Source organism: Mustela erminea, chromosome 19 (genome assembly GCF_009829155.1).
Source record: "Mustela erminea isolate mMusErm1 chromosome 19, mMusErm1.Pri, whole genome shotgun sequence".
Lineage (NCBI taxonomy): Eukaryota > Metazoa > Chordata > Mammalia > Carnivora > Mustelidae > Mustela > Mustela erminea.
Window position 1 is genome coordinate 9,200,673 of NC_045632.1, and position 20,510 is coordinate 9,221,182.

The following is a 20,510-nucleotide window of genomic DNA, read 5'->3' on the forward strand; positions in this document are numbered from 1 at the left end:
AGGCAGTGGCTTAACCCACTGAGCCACCCAGGCACCCCCCAAATAAATAAAATCTTTTAAAGAAAAAACACCACTGTTTTATTAATGAAAATACATTAATATCATACATACTCTGAGTAATGCATATCAAATCCACTCTATTGTCTCCATTTGAAATACAGAACACACATGTGCAAAAGCATTCAAGTGTTGTCATAAGGATGTGGGAGTACCTATTTCCGAAAATTTCGGGATTGAGGTACATTGCTCAGAAATGTGTATGTTCAATTGTATGGCATTGTAGGGGTGAAGAGTTAGCTACCCTCCTGCAGTCATCTGTCAGGATTTTCTCATTTAATCACATCAAGTCATACTCTCTAACGACTGCACTTACGAAGATACATTCAGAGTTCACTGCACGACTACCTCTTCTTTCTTCAAGGACAATAAGCAGTCCTTAGGCACTCTCTCACATTCATTACATCCATAATTTTCTCTGCAGTATGAATTCCGTGATGTGCAGGAAGGGTTGTGTGCCTGCTAGTAGTTTGGCCACATTTTTCATCTGTTGTCTTTCCAGTATGAATTCTCCATTTAGAAGGCGTGCATGCTGGACAAAGGCCTTGCCACACTGGTTGCATTTGTGAGGTTACTGTCTAATATGAATCCTCTCATAGGCATGAATCAGTGAGCACTCTTTAACCAATTTTTCTCACATTCTTCTTTTTCTTTCCTTCTTAAAGATTTTATTTATGTATTTGACAGAGAGATGGAGAGAGAGCACAAGTAGAGAGGAGGATCAGGCAGGGGGAGAGGAAGCAGGAGGCTGTCTGCTGAGCAGGGAGCTCAGTGCAGAGCTCAATCCTGGGACCCTGGGATCATGACCTAAGCCACAAAACCGCCTTTGCCACCCAGGTGCCCCATTCAAACATCCTGTACACTGGTAAGCCATCTATCCCATATGAATATTATGATGTTTAGGGAGGACCGAGTGCCTGTAAAGGCCTAACAACATTCTTGACGTTGGTCAAGTTTCTTTCCAGTATGAACTCTGAGATGTCGAGTAAGGTTTGAGCTGTGTATAAAGGCCTTGTTACATTCTTGACATTGGTAAGGTTTCTCTCCAGTGTGAATTCTGTAATGTTTAGCAAAGAGTGAGCTGTGGTTAAAGGCCTTGCCACATTCCTGACACTGGTAAGGTTTCTCTCCAGTATGAATTCTGTGATGTTGAGTAAGGGATGACCTGTCACAAAAGGCCTTGCCACATTCTTGACATTCATAAGGTCTCTCTCCAGTATGAATTCTGTGATGTTGAGTAAGGGATGACCTGTCACAAAAGCCCTTGCCACATTGTTGACATTGGTAAGGTTTCTTTCCACTATGAGTTCTGTAATGTTTAGTCAGGGCTGAGCTGTGGTTAAAGGCCTTGCCACATTCCTGACATTGGTAAGGTTTTTCTCCACTATGAGTTCTGTGATGTCCAGTAAGGGCTGACCTGTCACAAAAGGCCTTGCCACATTCTTGACATTGGTAAGGTTTCTCTCCACTGTGAATTTTGTGGTGCCGAGAACGATTTGACTTCCAGGTAAAGGCCTTGCCACATTCTTGACATCGGTAAGGTTTCTCTCCAGTATGAGTTCTCTGATGTTGAGTAAGGGTTGACCTGTCACAAAAGGCTTTTCCACATTCTCGACATTGGTAAGGTTTCTCCCCACTATGAATTCTGTGATGTTGAATAAGGGCTGGGTGCTTGTTAAAGCTCTTGCCACATTCATGACATTGGTAAGGTTTCTTGCTATGATGAATTCTGTGATGTCTAGTAAGACCTGAGTGACTGTTAAAAGCCTTGCCACATTCTTGACATTTGTAGGGTTTTTCTCCAGAACAGATCTGCGAATGTTCATTTTTTGATAAACAGTCATTCAAGGTTTGACCACCTTCTTCACAAATGTGTATTTTTTCTCCAGTATGCATTCGCTGATGTTGACATAGTGTTGAGTGGCAGTCAAAGCATTTACCACATTCCTTAAAAATGTTAGTTTCCTTTCCCAAAAGGATTATCTCATTGATGTTTACGCTTGATGACTGACAGAACATGGTCCCTGCTTTATTAGAACTGAATGCATTTTTTCCCTCGTGAATTCTCTGATGATCACCAACACTAGAGGACTGGTTATGAGCTTTCCCACATTCATTCCATTTATGAGGACTGTCTCCCAAGCGGTGACCATTATGTATACTGAGGTTAGAGCTTGGATGAAAGCCTTCCCCACATTTATCACATTCATAATGGTTCTCTGCAAACCAAGCCTTGACACATCGGTGAACACTGGGGCCCTGGTTCAATGTTTTCTGAGATTCAGTGCATTGAATAATTCTGTCTCCAGTGAAAAGCCTCTGGTCATTCTGGAGGGTTGACTCCTCAGTGGAGCGCCTCTCATATGGATCCCACTGAGCACATTGTTCTTCATTTCTAAATCTCTGATTTAAGGTCAGGCCAGTCCTATTTTCTAAATGGCTCAAATCGTTATCTTCAGCATGGACTAGGTTACCTTCCAGATCTGCCAAATGGTCTGTCCACGAATAGCTATGTTTGAATATCTGACTGGAGCTTTTGCTGACAGAAACACACTGCTCTGCAGAAACAGTTGACTTAAAAAGGGAGGTTTTTTGCAGCGGTTTATATACTTCACCACGTGGGGCAGTGAGATTCTCATTAAGGGCAATTGCCTTGGTTTGGGTGTATCGTCCAGGATTTTTTTGATGCCTTTCACTCTCCCCATCATTGTCCCAGTCTCTGTGTAAGTATAAAATCTCAACAGCACTGTGTTTGTATCTGGTCATTGATTCATTCTGGAAAAAACCTTCTATGTTCTGCTTTAGCGGGAAACTCTGGGTGTCATGTGAAGATACAGCTGAAAGATACCAAATAAAAGTAAAACCATTGCACTTACTACAATCAGAAGAATATACTGAAGACTACTAATGCAGAAACATCAAGTGAAACAGACCATGTCAGAAAGATGGCTGACAACGAGTCACCAGGACCTCATTTCTCCATAGATACATATGGAGACAGAATTATTCAATGCACACAATGTATTGACCATATATCCTAATAGATAATTCTGTGATATGGTCACAGTGTAGCAGAAATCACTTTCATGTATCTCTAACAGTCAGAAAAAAGATCATATGACCTCAAATTAGCAGAAGAACGGAGGATATGGAAACAGATAAATGAACTGACTCAAATGGAGTAAAAATAGGAACCTATCAAGCACAGGAAGAGTTGTTTGGTGGAAAAGATCAACAACACTGGCAGCTAATTAACTAAATAAAGAATAACAAAAAAAAAACTGATTATAAAGATAAGTGAAGAAGTGAAAGCAGACACAGTATAACTGACTGCAGGAATAAAAGTGATTGTAAGAGGCAACAGTGGATCATCAGTGCCCACAAATTCATACTAAAAGACAAGTACAAATTTCAGAAAAGGTTTAACAGGGGCGCCTGTGTGGCTCAGTGGGTTAAGCGGCTGCCTTCGACTCAGGTCATGATCTCAGGGTCCTGGGATAGAGTCCCGCATCGGGCTCTCTGCTCAGCAGGGAGCCTGCTTCCCTCTCTCTCTCTCTCTGCCTGCCTCTCCATCTACTTGTAATTCCTCTCTGTCAAATAAATAAATAAAATCTTTAAAAAAAAAAAAAAGGTATAACAAATTTAGACTGGATCACTCAGGAAAATAGAGAACATCTCAACAGATCTACAACTGGGAAGCCAAATGAAAGAGGAACAGATCAAAAAAACCCAATGAACAAAAATTGCGTCCCAGAGGAGCTCACTGGATATTCAAACAGACACTGAAGGAGAAAGGACTGCAAATCTCCTCAAACATTTCCAAGGCATGGATATCAGAGAAACTAGCTTAACACTCTCTCTGTGGCACCAGCATTCCCAGCTCATGCAGGCCAAAGACACTACAAATATTGAAGTTTGCAAAACTCTACCTGTGAGGCAAATTCACTCAAAGTCCCCAATAAAAGAGAGTAAACTGAATCAAACACACATTTTCCCTTTTTACAAAATGATCAAGTGGGAAATGAACCTGAAATTAAGAGCTCTTCAACATACATAAAACCATAAATTCAAAACTCTGCATTAACAGAACGAAGGGCAAAAATGACATGATCACATTAAGGGAGACAGAATACAAATATGGGCATACTGGACAACGTGTCATGTTAAAAGCACTCAAAGTAGAGAGAGAAGGAAACCCCAACCTAATGAATGCCACAGATGTATGAAAAGATGAAACCTACTCATTAGGGACTGTCTGCAACATTCTCTTCTATCATCAGCAGGTAATGAAGTGACCCCACCACTGCCTTTGAGTAGAGTACTAAACATTCTAGTCAGAACAATTATGCAATGAAAAATAGAGTAAAGGAATCTAAACTGAAAAAGAAACAGTAAAACTCCTTGTTCACACCTGACATGATTACAGAAATGCCTTAAAATCATCATTTTAATTTTTTTACTGCTTTTGGTCATTGTTGTATTGTTTATTTCTGCCAGTATTTCCCTACTAGACTTGCCATTTCCCAAGTTGTTCATGTTATACAATACGGAGCTAAGAAAAATCTTGGAATAAACAACTTAATTTCCACCAAGGAACTATAAAAGGAAGAGACTAGGATGAAATTTAGTAGAGGAATGAAATAAAGAAAATTCTTAATTAAATAAAATAAAAGGTTAACATTAATGGAACACAGAAAGTAATGCCCATTTCAATCAATAAAACAAAACTGGCGATGCTTTAACTCCATAAACCATTACATAATAATAAATAGGGAAATTTGTTTTTTTTATGATTTAACTTATTTACTTGACAGACAGAGATCACAAGTAGGCAGAGAGGCAGGCAGAGAGAAAGCGAGAAGCAGGCTTCCCAATAAGCACAGAGCCCGATGCCGGGCTCATTCCCAGGACCCTGGCATTGTGACCTGAGCTAAAGGCAGAGGCTTTAACCCACTGAGCTACCCAGCGCCCCTAAATAAGGAAATTTATGAAAACAAACAAACAAAAAACAAAACAAAGCAGGGAATTCCTAAAATTGGACAAGTTATTAAGACTGATTTCCTAACCCTGAACCAAAGAATCAGAATGAATCACGATAGTTTCAAAGGTTCCTAAAAAGGGGGCAGAGCATCCAGGTGAGTATGGAGTCCTTCGCGTCCCATCACTCTTCATTCAAGCCAACCCTACTCCTGCATAACAAACTTAACCCAATCACTCTTCTCTGGACCTCCTCTAAGTTTTCCTTCTTCAATTTTCCATGCCACCATACTCATGGAAATAATGCCCTCCTTCACAACAAATGCAGGTGAAATCTGCTGCTGGCTGCAACGCTGGATTTTGTAGCTTGGAGCCCACTGCATCCATGGCCTTTATCAATTTCAAGTTTCCCCTGCATTTTTTTTTAAAAAGATTTTATTTATTTATTTGATAGACAGAGGTTACAAGTAGGCAGAGAGGCAGGCAGAGAGAGGGGAAGCAAAGCAGGCTCCCTGCCAAGCAGAGAACCCGATGCGGGGCTCGATCCCAGGACCCTGGGATCATGACCTGAGCTGAAGACAGAGGTTTTAACCCACTGAGCCACCCAGGTGCCTCTCCCCTGCATTTTTGCTAAAACCCATGGATTCAGGCTACAGGATCACTTCTTTGAACACAGGCTTAGTTCTGAAAACTGACTTTGCCTAAAATGAGCACAGTTATACAACATGGTTGCACTTTCTGGTCTTCCCAGAAAAATCCACCTCCAAAGAAAAGACTTCCTAACAGGCCTCAGTGTTGAGAGAAGAAGAGACCAAGTTAAAGGAAATGGAATTAAGAAGCTCTCACAGAAATGACCGTTCCATGGATGGCCTGGGCTGCTCCTCCTGGGCTGCCTGTGAGCACCACAGGATCTTCTTGGTTTTCCAGTTCCCTTCTTTGCTCTGCTGGGCACATGCTTCTCTTTCCCTGTCCCTTCCCTTCTACATAAAGGAACATTTATCTCCACTGTGATACAGATCAGTTTGCTTTCCTAGGACTTTATCCTAATATGAGTACTTAGGATTAGCTTCTTTCGAAGAGTAGGTTTAGTTTTCTTTACCTGCAACTTCGTAAGACACTAATCTATGTATGTATATGCTTCTTGGTATCCGCTTTGATTTCATTTCTATTAATATATACTCTACAATGTCCCATTACATTAGCTGTACAACATGTGGACTCAAAAACTCTATAGGTGCTACTATACTCACCAATAGTAACTAATATCTGGCACCATAAAATGCTATGGGAAAACCATTGGAGGAGGTCCCTGCATTCTTTTCACCCCACGGAAGCCTGTACTTCCCATTCCCACTTCCTCATGTTGCCCATCATCCTTCTCCATTCCACACTGGTAACATTCAGGCTATACATTGTATTTGTGTCTCTTTCAGCTTTTTTCTTTGTCTGTTGTCATTTGTGATATGTGGTTTGGCCCAGAAGGTGTTATGCGATGTGAATTAAGTGACATACAAATACTGTACGTATTCACTTATGTGAAACAATCTAAATGAACAAACAAGAAACAGACCTATGAATGTCTATTTTGTTTTGAATTAAGTCCACCAATAATCTCAATAAATGTAAAAATTCCAAGATGACACACATCCTATACTATAACCTGTTGGTCTGTAGCAGTGTCCAATACTGGCAGAAGAAAAGAGATTCCCAGGTCAAAGTCCAAGTGTCTTATGGCTCACGACACAGCAAACATCATAAACATATTCACCACACTAATTTCACTGGCCAGCCGCCCACCCCCCAACTCATAGAGACGCACTGCACATGCGGTGGGTTTGTGTTGGTGACTCTGAGCATAGGAAACCCCAGTATCTTCAAGGAACATCTAGCATATATGCCTGATCCTTGGCCATGAAAACAGACCATCTGTTTTCCTGTACAATAAACTCATCTGTCCTTGACCCAAGATCAAGATGCTATTACTACACTACCAAGCTTTCTTATATGCAGATATGAGTGGAATGGCCATTATAACTAAAACATCAATCAAGGAAACGCTCATGCAGATCACGAGGTTACCACATGACTTCAAGGAAGAGTGACAATACTGTATAAGGCACATGTGTGACTTGTCTCAGATATCCACTACAGTACAGATACATTTTCCATCATGATCTCTTGCTGCTCACCTGGCGCTGCTGTACAGTCACATGCAGGGTAAATCCCAAAGTTAATGTACCTGGAAGGTTTGACTTTAAGATCTTCCAAGCATCGGCCATAGGGCCAACTGCAAAGGTCTGGAAGGTACCCAAGATGCACACTGTAGCACCAAAGACACATCCCTGGCAACTCTGTGAACCTAACAAAGTAGCATTCATTCAACATCATGGTAGAAATCTTTCACCCAAATGCTGTCAGTGTGGGTCTATTACAGACAATGTCCACTGATTGCCTATTCTCCTGTGTAGATGAACCTACCTGGCTAAGGAGAACTGTCAGCACCTGACTTGGGTGTCCAGCCAATGCTTTGAACTAGAACATTCTCTGTTCTCTGTCTGGGTAGCTATGCATGTTCTAAGTCACTTCCCATGGCTGACCCTAGCCTCCATTCCTGCGCCATTAGAAGCCTAAACAGAGACCCTGGACAACCTCAGAGCTTCTCTTACAGGCTTCTGGGGAGAAAACCAAGCCATCAGCACTGACTAATGTCATTTCTGGGGTGGCTCAGTTGGTTAAGTAGCCATTCTTCATTACAGCTCAGTTCATGATGTCAGGGTCCTGGGTTCGATCATGTCATCAGCTCTCCACTCAGCAGCGAGTGTGCTTCAGGATTCTCTCTCTCTCTCTGTGTCTTCACTCTCCTCACTAGTGTGCTTTAAAATAAATGATTTAAACAAACAAACAAACAAACAAACAAACAAACAAACTGGGGCTCCTGGGTGCTTACTGGGTTAAACTTCCAACTTTTCATTTCAGATCGGGTCATGATCTCAGTCTCAGGGTCCTGAGATCGAGCCCTGTGTCATGCCTCAAGCTCACTAGGGAGTCACTTTGAGATACTCTCTCCCTCTCCCTCTGCCCCTCCCCTGTCTCTCACCTGAGCTTTCTGTACTATAAATGAATGTTTTCTTTTTTAAGATTTTATTTATTTATTTGACAGAGATCACAAGTAGGCAGAGAAGCAGGCAGAGAGAGAGGAGGAAGCAGGTTTCCTGCTGAGCAGAGAGCCCGATGTGGGGCTCGATCCCAGGACCCTGGGATCATGACCTGAGTGGAAGGCAGAGGCTTTAACCCACTGAGCCACCCAGGTGCCTGTTTTCTTTATTTTAAACTGATCTGGAACTTATGTATGTCCTTTTTTAAAGTTAAGAAATGCATGAAAGACATTAATATATGTTATGGATTATATAGTATTGAATATAGCATTCTCACGATAAAACTGTATTTGACTATTTTTATTGGAAGATCATAAACAATTGCAGGCTTAAGCAGTTCTTCATCAGCACACCAATGCAGGCAGCAGAAAATCTGCATGCACTAACTTTAAGGACACTCTCAATTTTAGGGCTTCCTTGAAACAGCTAGTTAGTTTCAGGGCAAAGTGTCATTGCCTTTGCGCCACACACTGTGAAAGAATTCAAAGAAGAGACATTCAAAAACATCTCCCACGTCCACCTCTGCTACAATTAATGTATTTCACCATAGACTGGCCCCTGTGACAGTTCTGGTCAATGGCGTAGAGAGAGTGCTGCCTGGGGGAGGAAGGCTTTCCCTGAATGAGAACAGAAAACAGTTAAAATCAAATCCACTTTGTCCCATGAGGTTTACACTGTCTTCTTTGCTGCAAGAAACATGGATTGCTCTCTGGTGCTGGGCAGTTATCCTGGGTCCAGAATAATTCAGGTATAAGCACATGGCTGGGGGTAGACAATCCCAGAAAGAAGACATGTAAAAATCAGATTATACTTGAGGTTGTCTGGGCTATTTCAGAAGACCTGAGCATCTACCAACTCACTGAATATATAAATATCCAAATATCCACCTTCTTTTCTGCATGTATGCAACAGGCTTTCATGGTATTGCTGACCACAGCAGAACCGCTACTGAAAAATGTATTATCCTTCAACTGATTCCATGTTCAATATGAGCATACCATGCTACCCAACTTGAATGGTACCTGTCTCTACAACTCATTCAAATCCTCTTTTCACTCAGGTCAAGAGGCGTGTAGGGACAACGTGAGCTCTGAAACAACATAGGGACAGCTCCAAATGTTGGGAAGGCTGTTTGCAGCAGAAATTGTCACTGCTGGTAATTGGTGACTGACTTCTCAATGATTCAGTGCCTTGCACATGGATCAGAGCACAGGATAGATTCACCCCAGGGCTGAGTAGAAGTGAGAGAGTGCCCTGCCAACCACAGGTCATCATGCTTGCAAGGTCACCCATCTATCCTGGAGGAGACCTATGTTGGGTTATATTCCTGGGATACCAATGCTGCTCCATCACTCCTTACAGAACACTGTGTTCTGTTTAAGTTAGAACAACTAGTCAGCACCAAGCCCTGTTCCATATTTGTTTCCTTCAAATAAATGTTAAAAAAAAAATCATGAAGTCTCCACATTTTTCCCTAATAAGTGCTGACACTGAAGTGACCAACATGGATGACATCACTTCCTAGAAGGGAAAATAACAACAACTAAGGAACTGTTACTTCTCCAATCGCAAAGGAAGGAGCGATGTCTCAATTTAACTAAAGGAATTTATAATTCCCCCTGGAGAATTACACTCGCATTTATTTATATTTTTTAAAGATTTTATTTATTTATTTGACAGACAGAGGCCATAAGTGGGCAGAGAGGCAGGCAGAGAGAGCGAGAGGAGGAAGCAGGCTCCCGGCAGAGGAGAGAGCCTGATGCGGGGCTCGATCCCAGGACCCTGGGATCATCACCTGAGCTGAAGGCAGAGGCTTTAACCCACTGAGCCACCCAGGTGCCACTACTCTCACATTTAAATTAAATTTTGAATACCATGACATTCCATGGAAACTCTTGTTAAAAATCTCTATCAAGGCAGGTAAGCAACACGTCAACACAGGAATAAGGACAACAGAGTAGATCCTACAGGAGTAAAACCCAGTTATGTAAGAGACGATTCACATGGGGAGAGTCTCAAATTAAGGTACACCAGATGTAGGAAGCATAAATTCAATACAATACAGAGAAAACTATTTCTATTATGAATCTAGAATCTCTTTACTTGCTAGGAAATCATCAGTTTTCAAACTTGGAAATGACCTGGTTTGAACCAAGGTTTCTTTTCCTTCTGAAGATATAGGTACACACACATATGTATGTACACGTGCTTCTTCCTACTTAGTTCTGCGACTTCAAAATTGATCTTTAGCTTAATATGACACATCGCATTCTGTGCAGATCAAAACCCTAAAACTCTCCTTGTGTTTTCTATGCTCACAAAACAACAGGAGAAACATACAGGGTAAAATTTGATCGATAGTCCTTGAGAATTGTGTAGCTGTGGCTTATCATTATATCTGCAGTGACTTTGTTCGATTAGCCATCAGTAGGTAGAACCCCTGGGTGTTAGATGGTGAGCCATGGCTCAGGACAAGAAAAAGAAACTAACATTTACAAAAACCATTCATGACAGTCCTTATCAAAATCATAGCAATAAAGAAAATCTTGTAATTCTGAAATAGAGAAATACACTCAACAGCATTCTGTGAGGTCAGCAGTACCCTTATATCAAAGCAGTATAAACAAAAGATAAAAAGCTAGTTTATCTGATGAAACTTCTGCTACTCTGGTTTTCTTTGGAAACCCATCTACATATACAAAATAGAGTCAAAAGAAAAACCGAATCACACTAAAAATAATTGTCTCTCTTTAGAGGTCCATCTGCCCCTGAATCCTTTAAAGTCTACTAACAAATACAGTCCATCACTGAATAACGTGCTTTTCATCAATAACGGTCCACTTATGCACAGAGAAGTTTGCTTGATATAAATCCAGTGCACTACAGTAAATGTCTTTTCATTATGATTGCCTTCATATTTAATTTCTTCAAATTAGTTCCTTATAAAACTATGGTATATACAGCAGACCTCATACAAAGAATGGGATGACTCACGACAGGTTGTAATTTACCCATCAAACACCAAAGATGGAGAGAGACTTTTGAAACACAATGACAGGGACCACTGGGTGGTTCAGTGGGTTAAGCCCCCGCCTTTGGCTCAGGTCATGATCTCAGGCTCCTGGGATGGAGCCCCAAATCCAGCTCTCTGCTCAGCAGGGTGCCTGCTTCTCCCTCTCTACCTGCCTCTTTACCTAATTGTGACCTCCCTCCGTCAAATAAACAAACAAACAAACAAATAAATAAATCTAAAAAGAAACACAATGGCAAATCCACTTCATCTTGTGCAAGAGCTCCTAGAAAATCACTAGGAGGATTCTCAGCAGTCCAAACAGGAATGGGCCCAGCATAACGTACTCAGGTACTCAAAGATTGAAAAAATAGCCACCAACAATACTTTACATAGCAAAATTATTTTCCACAGAGGCAGAAACAAAGACATTCCCAAGTAAAAACCCCTCTAAGCTTACCAGTAGATCTGTCCTACAAGAACCATTAAAGGAAGTCTTTCTAGATGACATAAAAGGATTCTACCCAGAATCCCCAACCACCTGAGAACACAGAGCTCTCCACTGAACATAAATATATAGACAATTACACAAACCTGCTGTGTTGCAATGAAATACCAGTCACATTTATTTCTGCTACAGAGCTTTGTTTTGGAAAAATAAAAATTAAAATAAAAATGAAGAAAAATCACAAATGTAGGTCACAGAGTATAAAAGAATTTGTGATGTCAGTAACAAAGTCGGGAGGGGGTGCAGGGGTGCAGACAGGAAGAGTTTTCTATATAATTGACACTGAGTTTTAAAAAAGGTTTATTTCAGGGCACCTGGGTGGCTCAGTCAGTTGAGCCTCTGCCTTCGGTTCCATTCAAGATCTCATGGAACTGGAATATAGACCCACCCTGGGCTCTGTGCTCAGCGGGGAGCCTGCTTCCCCCTCTCTCCCTGCCTACCTCTCTGCACTTGTGATCTCTCTCTGCGTCAAATAAATAAATAAAATCTTTAAAAAATAAAAATAAAATGTTCGTTTTACAGCTAAGTTGTTTTAATGAATGTCTAAGGTAGCCACAATGAAAATACTCATAGAAGACACATAACTCAATGACAAAGGTATCAAGACATATCATGGGTATTAATCCTACAATTAATTAGATAAAGTATATTTTTGTATTTCATACCAAAATATGATACAGAAGTATAAAAAGTTTTAAAATTCCTCTGAATTCAAAAAAGTCTTTCTCTCATGCAGAGAGTAAAAATTCACCCACAAATACATGAAGAAATTAATTCTATGTGGATGACAACTCACATAGACATGGTACAACATTCACTGACCACTCACCAAGGAGAAAAAAAGTAAGGGTGACATAGTGTATGTGCGACATACAAACCAAAAACAAAAACACACATAATTTACCGGCAAAAAGCATAAAGCTCATTCTTTTTTTTATACTCACATGGTCTTGAAATATGCCAAAATATACTGAACTGAAAATTCTCTTCCTCTAACCACCTGCACAGATAAAACCCAAGCCACACCTAGCTAATGTCGTGGAATGAGCCAGACAAGGAAGCACATTCTTAGGAAATTACCAAACCAGAGTAAGAGGAAACTCAACCCACAAAATTCTAAATAAAACATTGATGTATGACAGAAAAGGAAAACTTCTATATTACCATAATTTTGAACTCTGTGTACCCATGAAAAACAAGCAACTGATTGGCATGTCTTCATGGACTATGGTATCGTAAAGAATTCTCATTAAAATCAATCATAAACAGCTCTAAGTAAAAACTTTATGAACACTTAAAAAGCTTGAAAGACGTGTATTATGGTGTCGGAGGCAGGCCCCTGGTCAGGGCAGCCTCCGCCATTAAAAGATGGCGCCTGGCTAGTTGCCAGGTTAGGATTGCCTCGTGAGACTAAGCGGAACGCCCAAAGAGGAGGTAAACAGCATTGGTTGCTAGCGAAGTTGTTCCTTTAGGTGCACAGCCTGATTCGCTCCCTCCTGTACCAGGCTCGCTGATTGGTCATGTAACGTATTACATATTATGTATGTAATTATGTATATTATGGTATTAATATATTCGTTCTCCTCCACAGAATGTAACCCTATAGTCCATTCGGTTAAGACAGAGGAAACAAACATCATCTTCATTTCTGAATAAATAAACATCATAGATATTGAAAATATGTGGAGAGACACTGTATGTGAAATTAATATTTGGGATTAAATTCTGATACATTCTGAGGAAAGTAGAAGAAAAAGCTCATGATTAATTTTCCATGAAGCAACACTGCATTACTGAACACAAGGATTTTTCAAACATGGAGGTCTGAGGTACCTGGGGGGGGTCAGTCAGTTAAGCATCTTCCTTCAGTTCAGGTCATGATCTCAGGATTCTGGGATCCAGCCCCACACTGGGCTCCCTGCTCAGCAGGGACTGGGCATCTCCCTCTCCTTTTGCCCTTCCCCTCCGTACTCATTTTCTCTCTCGCTCTCTATCTCTCTCTGTCTGAAACAAATAAAATTTTTAAACAAACTATATGGGAATATTACTAATTGTCTAACTCACTTCTTATAAAGCATATGCCCATGTCATATCAAGACATTTGATGTAAAAAACTCAAAAGATAAATCTCGTATAAAACTAATTACAAAGTGAAAAAACACATGACAAAGTCACAAGTTCACAGAACAATCATACAATGATGCAATTATTAAAAAATAAGGTAATTAATGAAAATTTCTTAAAGGCTACAAGTTCAAGTTCTAAATGTGCTAGTTCCCCAATATGATTTTAGATGTCGGAGTTCTTGTAAACAAATAGAGACATTACAGTATTTCACCACTTTAAAATGGAACTCATAGAGCAGAAATTTTGATATGGGAAAAAAAAAAGAAAGAAAAAGAAAAAAGACCATTTGAAGGGAAATAAAGCAGTACATTTTCTCATTTTAGGGTAGTGCTTTGTTACCTGAAGAATTTATTGAAACTGAATTTTGTAAGACTAAGATTAAAGCCTCCATTCCTTAGAAAGTATAAGCCAGCAAACATTAAAAATCTGTCTCCAGTGTTCTGGGAATTTCCCCACCACACTCCAGTGTGCATACAACTACCCTGACTTACTTGTCCCATAATGATAACCAGAATTGACAAAGGCCATGATGTATAGGTCCTCAGAAATAGGCATGATTTCCCCAGGGCCCTCACAACAATAGAAAGCTCTCAGATTAGGGGAGTCCTCCTGCTCAAAGGAGAGTCTCCTGGCTCTTCCTAAGGACATGATGGACCATCACTACGGCAGAAGGAGAATCCCTAGAGAATAGAAGAACTTGATAATGTTGGAGAGCAGACCGTTTCGCTTGGAAAGAGAGAGACATTAAACTAGGCAAGTCTCCAACTGACATTCAAGGAGAGCTACTCGAAACACTGCTTAAGGTCCACCCTCCTCCTTCAGACTTGGACCTCCCCTCTGTTATCTGCCTCACTTGTTCCCACCTACCTGAATGGAAGCCTCTGGTCTCCTTTCTCTTCACATCCCAGAGCTGCTTCTCTTGCTCCAAAAACATGATCAGGTCTGGTTTTGACAGAAGACCTGCTTATGAGGAAAAAGGAAAATGACTATTGCTGCCAATTCTAACTGTCCATCAGTCTTGTGTTCAGGAGAGAAGAGACGATATTGTACAATCCTAGACAATGGTTTCCCAAAAGCTGTTCCCCAACAGACCCTTTAGAAAACACAGGAGGCAGAGCACCTAAGTGGCTCAGGATGATAAGCCTCCTTTGGCTTAGGTCATGATCTCAGGGTCCTGGGATCAAGCCCCACATCAGGCTCTCTGCTTGGTGGCGAGCCTGCTTCCCAGCCCCCTGCCTGCTTCTCTGCCTACCTGTCATCCTTCTCTGTCAGATAAGTAAATAATGTCTTAAAAAAACACACACACACACACACACACACACACACGAGAAATTTCCATTGTTCACATCTTGACCTACACTTCCAAGTAGTAGACATGATAATAAGAAGGGGAAATGTCGGTTTAAGATGTGAGCAGCACCATTTACGTCACTAAAGGTTGAGAACTGCCACTCATCTACACAAGCAATGATGTTTCCTTGAGGAAGGAGAAGCTAAGGCTGATAAGGAAACCCCATGAAGACTGTTCTCTCCATCTACTTATTTCCCTTTCTGCCTGAATCTGAATTCTAGTCATTCCAAGAGAAATCTCCAAAAAGACAGTCTTCATGGGAAGGAATAAAACCCTGAGTAGGGTTTGGGAAATCTGGAAGGAGTCTTCCTCACCCAAGAAGAGGAGGTGTCCGTAGCTCTCCAACATCACATCCCAGTACAGTTGCCGCTGAGTGTGGGTCAGGCATTCCCACTCATCCTCAGAGAATTCTATGGCCACATCCCTGAAGGTCAGCAGTCCCTGTAATAAATACCACAGTCTCCAAGTGTCCATTGACACAGTTCACAATGTATATCCTAAGATTAAACCTAGAGTTAATGTCACCAACTAGAACCAGATCCGACCATTCCTTCTCCCTGAGATGGGTGTGGAGTTAAAAAAAAAAAAAAAAAAAAAAAAAAAAACCCTATGGGGCAGAGGGCTGTCTGGTTGAAAACTTTCACTCCCAGAAGACAACTCTATTCACTACACAGAGGTGACAGCCCTCCTTGTCCAGTGCAAAGTGTTGGGATGTGGGAGAGGAGCCAATGGTCAAGAAATTCTAGGTATGTTTTGATGTGAAATATTGGGGCTCTGGAGTGAGTGATGAAGAAAGGATTGTTGAGATACCCGTGGTACAAACACTGTGGTCCTAACGCAAGTGGAGAGGAATGTGAGCAGGACTGGTTCTATGCTTTCAGGTGGGGAGGGGGTGAGGGATAGCAGGAGGCTCTAAGGAATTTGGAAGCCAGTTTCCAGGACCCTCAGGGCCTCCCAGCTGGTGTTTTGAAGAGACCACTCACTGTTTAGTAACACTTTAATCAAGACACCCTCCAGATATTTATCAGTGGGTCCCAAGCTTGAAGGATGGTGCCTGAGCTACCTTTGAGGAATGGAGTTCAAGTTTGCAAAGCAATTTTCATATGTTAAAGAGGAATTACAGGATTCTGGAGGTCTATTGTTAGGCTAAGGCTGCTTTTTGCATCCGACAAAACATTAACCTTGAGGCAGTTTTGAGTTCCCTGAGGAATGTCCTACTCTGCCTTTCTCAGGTATTTATCAACAGACTGGAAGTTGAAGGACAATTCCTTTTATCCACACCTCTTCTGACTTTGTTCTCCTCAGAAACTACAAGCAAGGAGGACCCAGATAGTTCAGCTGGTTAAGGGTCTGCCTTCAGCTCAGGTCATGATCTCAAACTCCTGGGATAGAGCCCTGAGTTGAACTCCCCACTCAGTGGGAATCTGCTTCTCCCTCTTTCCCTTTCATCACTCTCAAGCACTCTCTCTCTCAGCTGAGAAAACATTTAAAAGAAGAAAGGAAGGAAGAAAAAAGAATGAACCTACAATGAGAGAAATACAGAAGAAATAGTTTACCCTGGAATGCAACAGTTCCTGCATATTCCTCAGTACTCCATGTTCCTTACAAATGACAGGAAGGAAAATAGAAACATTTCAGGGGAGGATCTGGCAGACAGCACCAAGCCAATAAAAGAAGTTCACATCAGCTCAATGGAAACAAATGTTATCAGCGTCTAATGCACATCAAAGGACACATCATCACTGGTGTTTCCAATGGACTGAAAATCTCTGAAAATTCAGAGATTTTTGAAATACAGTAGATATACCTAAACAATTGAATCACTATACGATCTGTAGAGGCTGCTTTTAGGCAAGAAGGCTTGAACAAAAAAGTGGAGGAAGGGCCCCAGTGTCCCCTTGGCTGAGTCCAGACAGGCCCAGCAGGGGACCCACCTCAAAACTACCAAGACCCTAAGGAACCAATGGGCTTCTGAGAACCAGGTACAGTGAGCAGAAAGGAGCAAGTCCCACAGGTTCCCCAGAACTCACCTTCCTTCTCCTGAAAAGCAACCCCCATACGCTGCCCCTTGCAGACAAGTTCTCCTGTGCCCCACTGCCTGCTGATCTCTTAGGTCTTCAGGAAACTTCCACCACAGGGGAATTCCGGCAGTGCTTCTGGACGGACTTCCAGCTAATCGTGGACACTCCTCTGGGGCCCCAAGTAACTGAGAGAGACACTACACTGAGACAACACAGCATCCCTGTGCTAGAAATAGCTAGTTTACTCCTTTCTTTTCTTTGAACTTTTAAGATTTATTTTTATTTTCATCTTCTTAAAGATTATATTTATAGGGGCACCTGGGTGGCTCAGTGGGTTAAAGCCTCTGCCTTCTGCTCAGGTCATGATCCCAGAGTCCTGGAATCCAGCCATACAAGGGGCTCTCTGCTCAGCAGGGAGCCTTCTTCCTCCACTCTCTCTGCTTGCTTCTCTGACTACTTGCAATCTCCGTCTGTCAAATAAATAAAATCTTTATTAAAAAAAAGATTATATTTATAGGAGCACCTGGGTGCCTCAGTCAGTGGGCATCAGCCTTCTGCTTCAGGCCAAGACACAAGGTCCTGGGAATCCCTCCTACATTGGGGCAGTGGGGGAGTGTCTTTGCTCAGCGGGGAGCCTTCTGCCTCTGCCCATAACACACCCTACTTGTGCTCTCTTTTTCTTACAAATATGTATATATATATTTTTTTTTTTACAAAAACTGTATTTATTTCAAAGAAAGCAAGTGAGATAGCACAAGCAGGCAGAACCGGAGAAGGAGAGGAAGCAGCAGGATGCCTGCCCACCTGGGAACCCGATGTGAGGCTGGACCCCAGGACCCGGAGATCATGACCTAAGCTGGAGGCAGAGGCTTAATCCACTGAGCCACCCAGGTGCTACCATAAGTAAAATTTTGAAAAAAAATATTGTATTTATTTCAGAGAGCGAGAGAGAGACCACAAACAGGCAGAGAATCAGAGGGAGAGGAAGCAGCAGGATCCCTGCCCACCTGGGAGCCTGATGTGGGGCTGGATCTCAGGTCCCCAAGATCACTACCTGAGCTGAAGTCAGAAAGCAGACTCTTAACTGACTGAACCACCTTCGATCCCCAAGATTGATTTATATTTTAGAGGAGATGGGGAAAGGCAGGAGAAGAGGAGAATCTTTAAGCGGACTCCCCTCTGGGCACAGAGCAAGAAACGGGGATACCAGTTCAGGACCCTGGGATCCCAACCTGAGCTGCAATCAACACTCCAACCTTAGTTCACTGAGCCCCCAGGCACCCTCCTCTAGGGGACTTTAAGTAGAATATCTCTTTCAAAGGCATCTGGGTTGCTCAGTGGGTTAAAGCCTCTGTCTTCAGCTGGGGTCATGATCCCAGGGTCCTGAGATCGATCCCCGAATCAGGCTCTCTGCTCAGCGGGGAGCCTGCTTCCTCCTCTCTCTCTATGCCCGTCTCTTTACCTACTTGTGATCTCTGTATGTCACATAAATAAACAAAATCTTTTAAAAAATAAAATTAAAAAAAAAAAAAGAATATCTCTTTCACGTGCTCAAGATGAAGACACTCACACCCCCTTTCTTAGAGAAGTTTTCAAGTTTTTCTGGACTCCTACTCATCGAGTTTATGTCTGCATTTACTTACTCCCCAGCTGCCACAGCTGATCGAGAATGCAGAAGAGCCCGAATGAGAAATTATTTCCCTCCCTGACATCCCAGGACCAGACCTCATCAGCCACAGGAATCTTGGACTCAACACCTTACCCTCCGGATCTGCCACCAACAGAATAGACACTCCTTGCTTGGCTTTAAGTCAAAGTGACAACGGCTGATGCACTATTGAAGCCAGGCTGGGGACGCAGGACAGAAAGCTCTGGGACACAGAGAAGCATTCAAAAAACCTAACCATGAGTATCAATTCTGACCACATCTTATAAATAGGTGAACGCAGAATCGAGAAGCACCCATATTCGAGGCATCCACATCTGCAGCTTCTACACACGACGGTCTGCGGAGAAACAGAGGACACGGCTCCGTGGGGACACCAGGCTCACCTGAGAACCGGCCATTTCTGCCTTCGCCTCCACCTCTAGATTTCGTCCTCACGAGGGATCTGGGGGGAAATCACAGCTGCATCAGGAGAAAATGCCCTGAAATCCAGCAACAGAGCTCCTTGTCCCCACACCGCTCACCCACGGGCAGGACTTGGAGATGCAGAAAAGGCCCAACTTCCCAACCCTTTGTGTCCGGAGCTGCTCAGAAACTGTGAGCTCCCATGAGGACACCCATCCCTGCATTTTCCTCACCTGCTTTGTGGGGAGGGAGGGGTCCCCTCCCACCGCCACTCACAACGTCATCATCAGCATCGAAGAGCGGGCTGCATTGGACGCATGGACCCAACCTTCCCAGACTCACGGAGCAGAGACCCTGTCATTTCTTCAGGACCAAAGCAGCAAATACACTCTCAGAAAACCACCAAAAGCCCTCGGGCTCCCCCTTGGCCACACTGAGAATCTCCTGGAGCCCTTAATTAACACAACAGTGTTGTTTTCGCCCAAACCAACTGATAGAATCTGAGGGGGAGGCCCGCAGAGGAGATCCTTCCTGAAACTCCACAGGTGACCCTGCTGGGAAAAACTGGGGAGGTGACCAGACCAAGCAGGGGAACCAAGGATGGGGCTGTGAACAGAGTTCGAGCCCTGCCTTCTCCACCATCAGAGTTTTGGGAGACTGCAGGTTTTGCGGCCCTGACCTGCTGAGCCTCCTTGGCTGGCAAAGCAATGAAGCTCTGGCTGCCCTTGATCCCCAGCTCTGTGTGCACGTTCTGTTCCGGGTCTGAAGCATGGAGGTCAGTTCACACAACAGAATGAATGTGAGGAGAGGAAAGTTTGCTTTTCCTGCGCTGTTCTCAATTCTTCGGCTGGTCTAAGACTTAAAATGATGTAAGACATTTTCAGTAGAGAAAACAATGAAGTTCTTACTTATGGCAACAAGAAAGACATGAGGCACAAAGACAGGTGATTGAAGCTCCTGTGTCTCTGGAGGAGGTGGATTTAGAATTTCCAAATGATGAGGGAGCAGGAGGCTGGCTAAAGACATAGAAAAAGCTGGCGCCTTGCACCCCCCTCTCTACCTGCTCCTCTCTGCAATATGTGTAACATTCCTCAGGCATCCCTGACTACCCTAGAAGGAAAACAAATATTTAACTTGCAGAGATCACAATCCTGCAAGGCAGGAGTCTCCCTTGGTTTACAAATGTCCTTGAGATTCATAACAAAGAAGTTACCTTATCAATTGCCCAATTTC

At 42.6% G+C, this 20,510-nt stretch overlaps 2 protein-coding genes across 2 annotated transcripts in view; both read right to left on the reverse strand.

Annotated features, from left to right (window-relative positions):
• LOC116579132 (zinc finger protein 11-like) overlaps positions 1 to 20,510 on the reverse strand; it is a 1,039,038-nt gene that overhangs the window by 959,397 nt on the left and 59,131 nt on the right.
• LOC116579143 (zinc finger protein 429-like) lies at positions 834 to 19,500 on the reverse strand. Its single transcript, XM_032324132.1, has 5 exons — positions 19,259 to 19,500; positions 15,500 to 15,626; positions 14,702 to 14,797; positions 1,573 to 2,894; positions 834 to 1,152 (listed from the first exon to the last, which is right to left on the reverse strand). Exons 1-5 carry the CDS (start codon positions 19,271 to 19,273, stop codon positions 985 to 987), a joined length of 1,728 nt encoding a protein of 575 aa, XP_032180023.1. The 5' UTR covers positions 19,274 to 19,500; the 3' UTR covers positions 834 to 984.

What these genes read in the sequence shown, in the direction of transcription:
- LOC116579143 (XM_032324132.1), bottom strand. An exon ending in GACCAGAGGCTTCCATTCAG is followed by an intron (nt 2,895 to 14,701) that starts GTAGGTGGGAAC and finishes GGTATCTTTCAG; the next exon opens with CTGTATCTTCACATGACACC. An exon ending in GATGTCAAGAATGTGGCAAG is followed by an intron (nt 1,153 to 1,572) that starts GCCTTTACCTGG and finishes GAATGTGGCAAG; the next exon opens with GCCTTTAACCACAGCTCACT.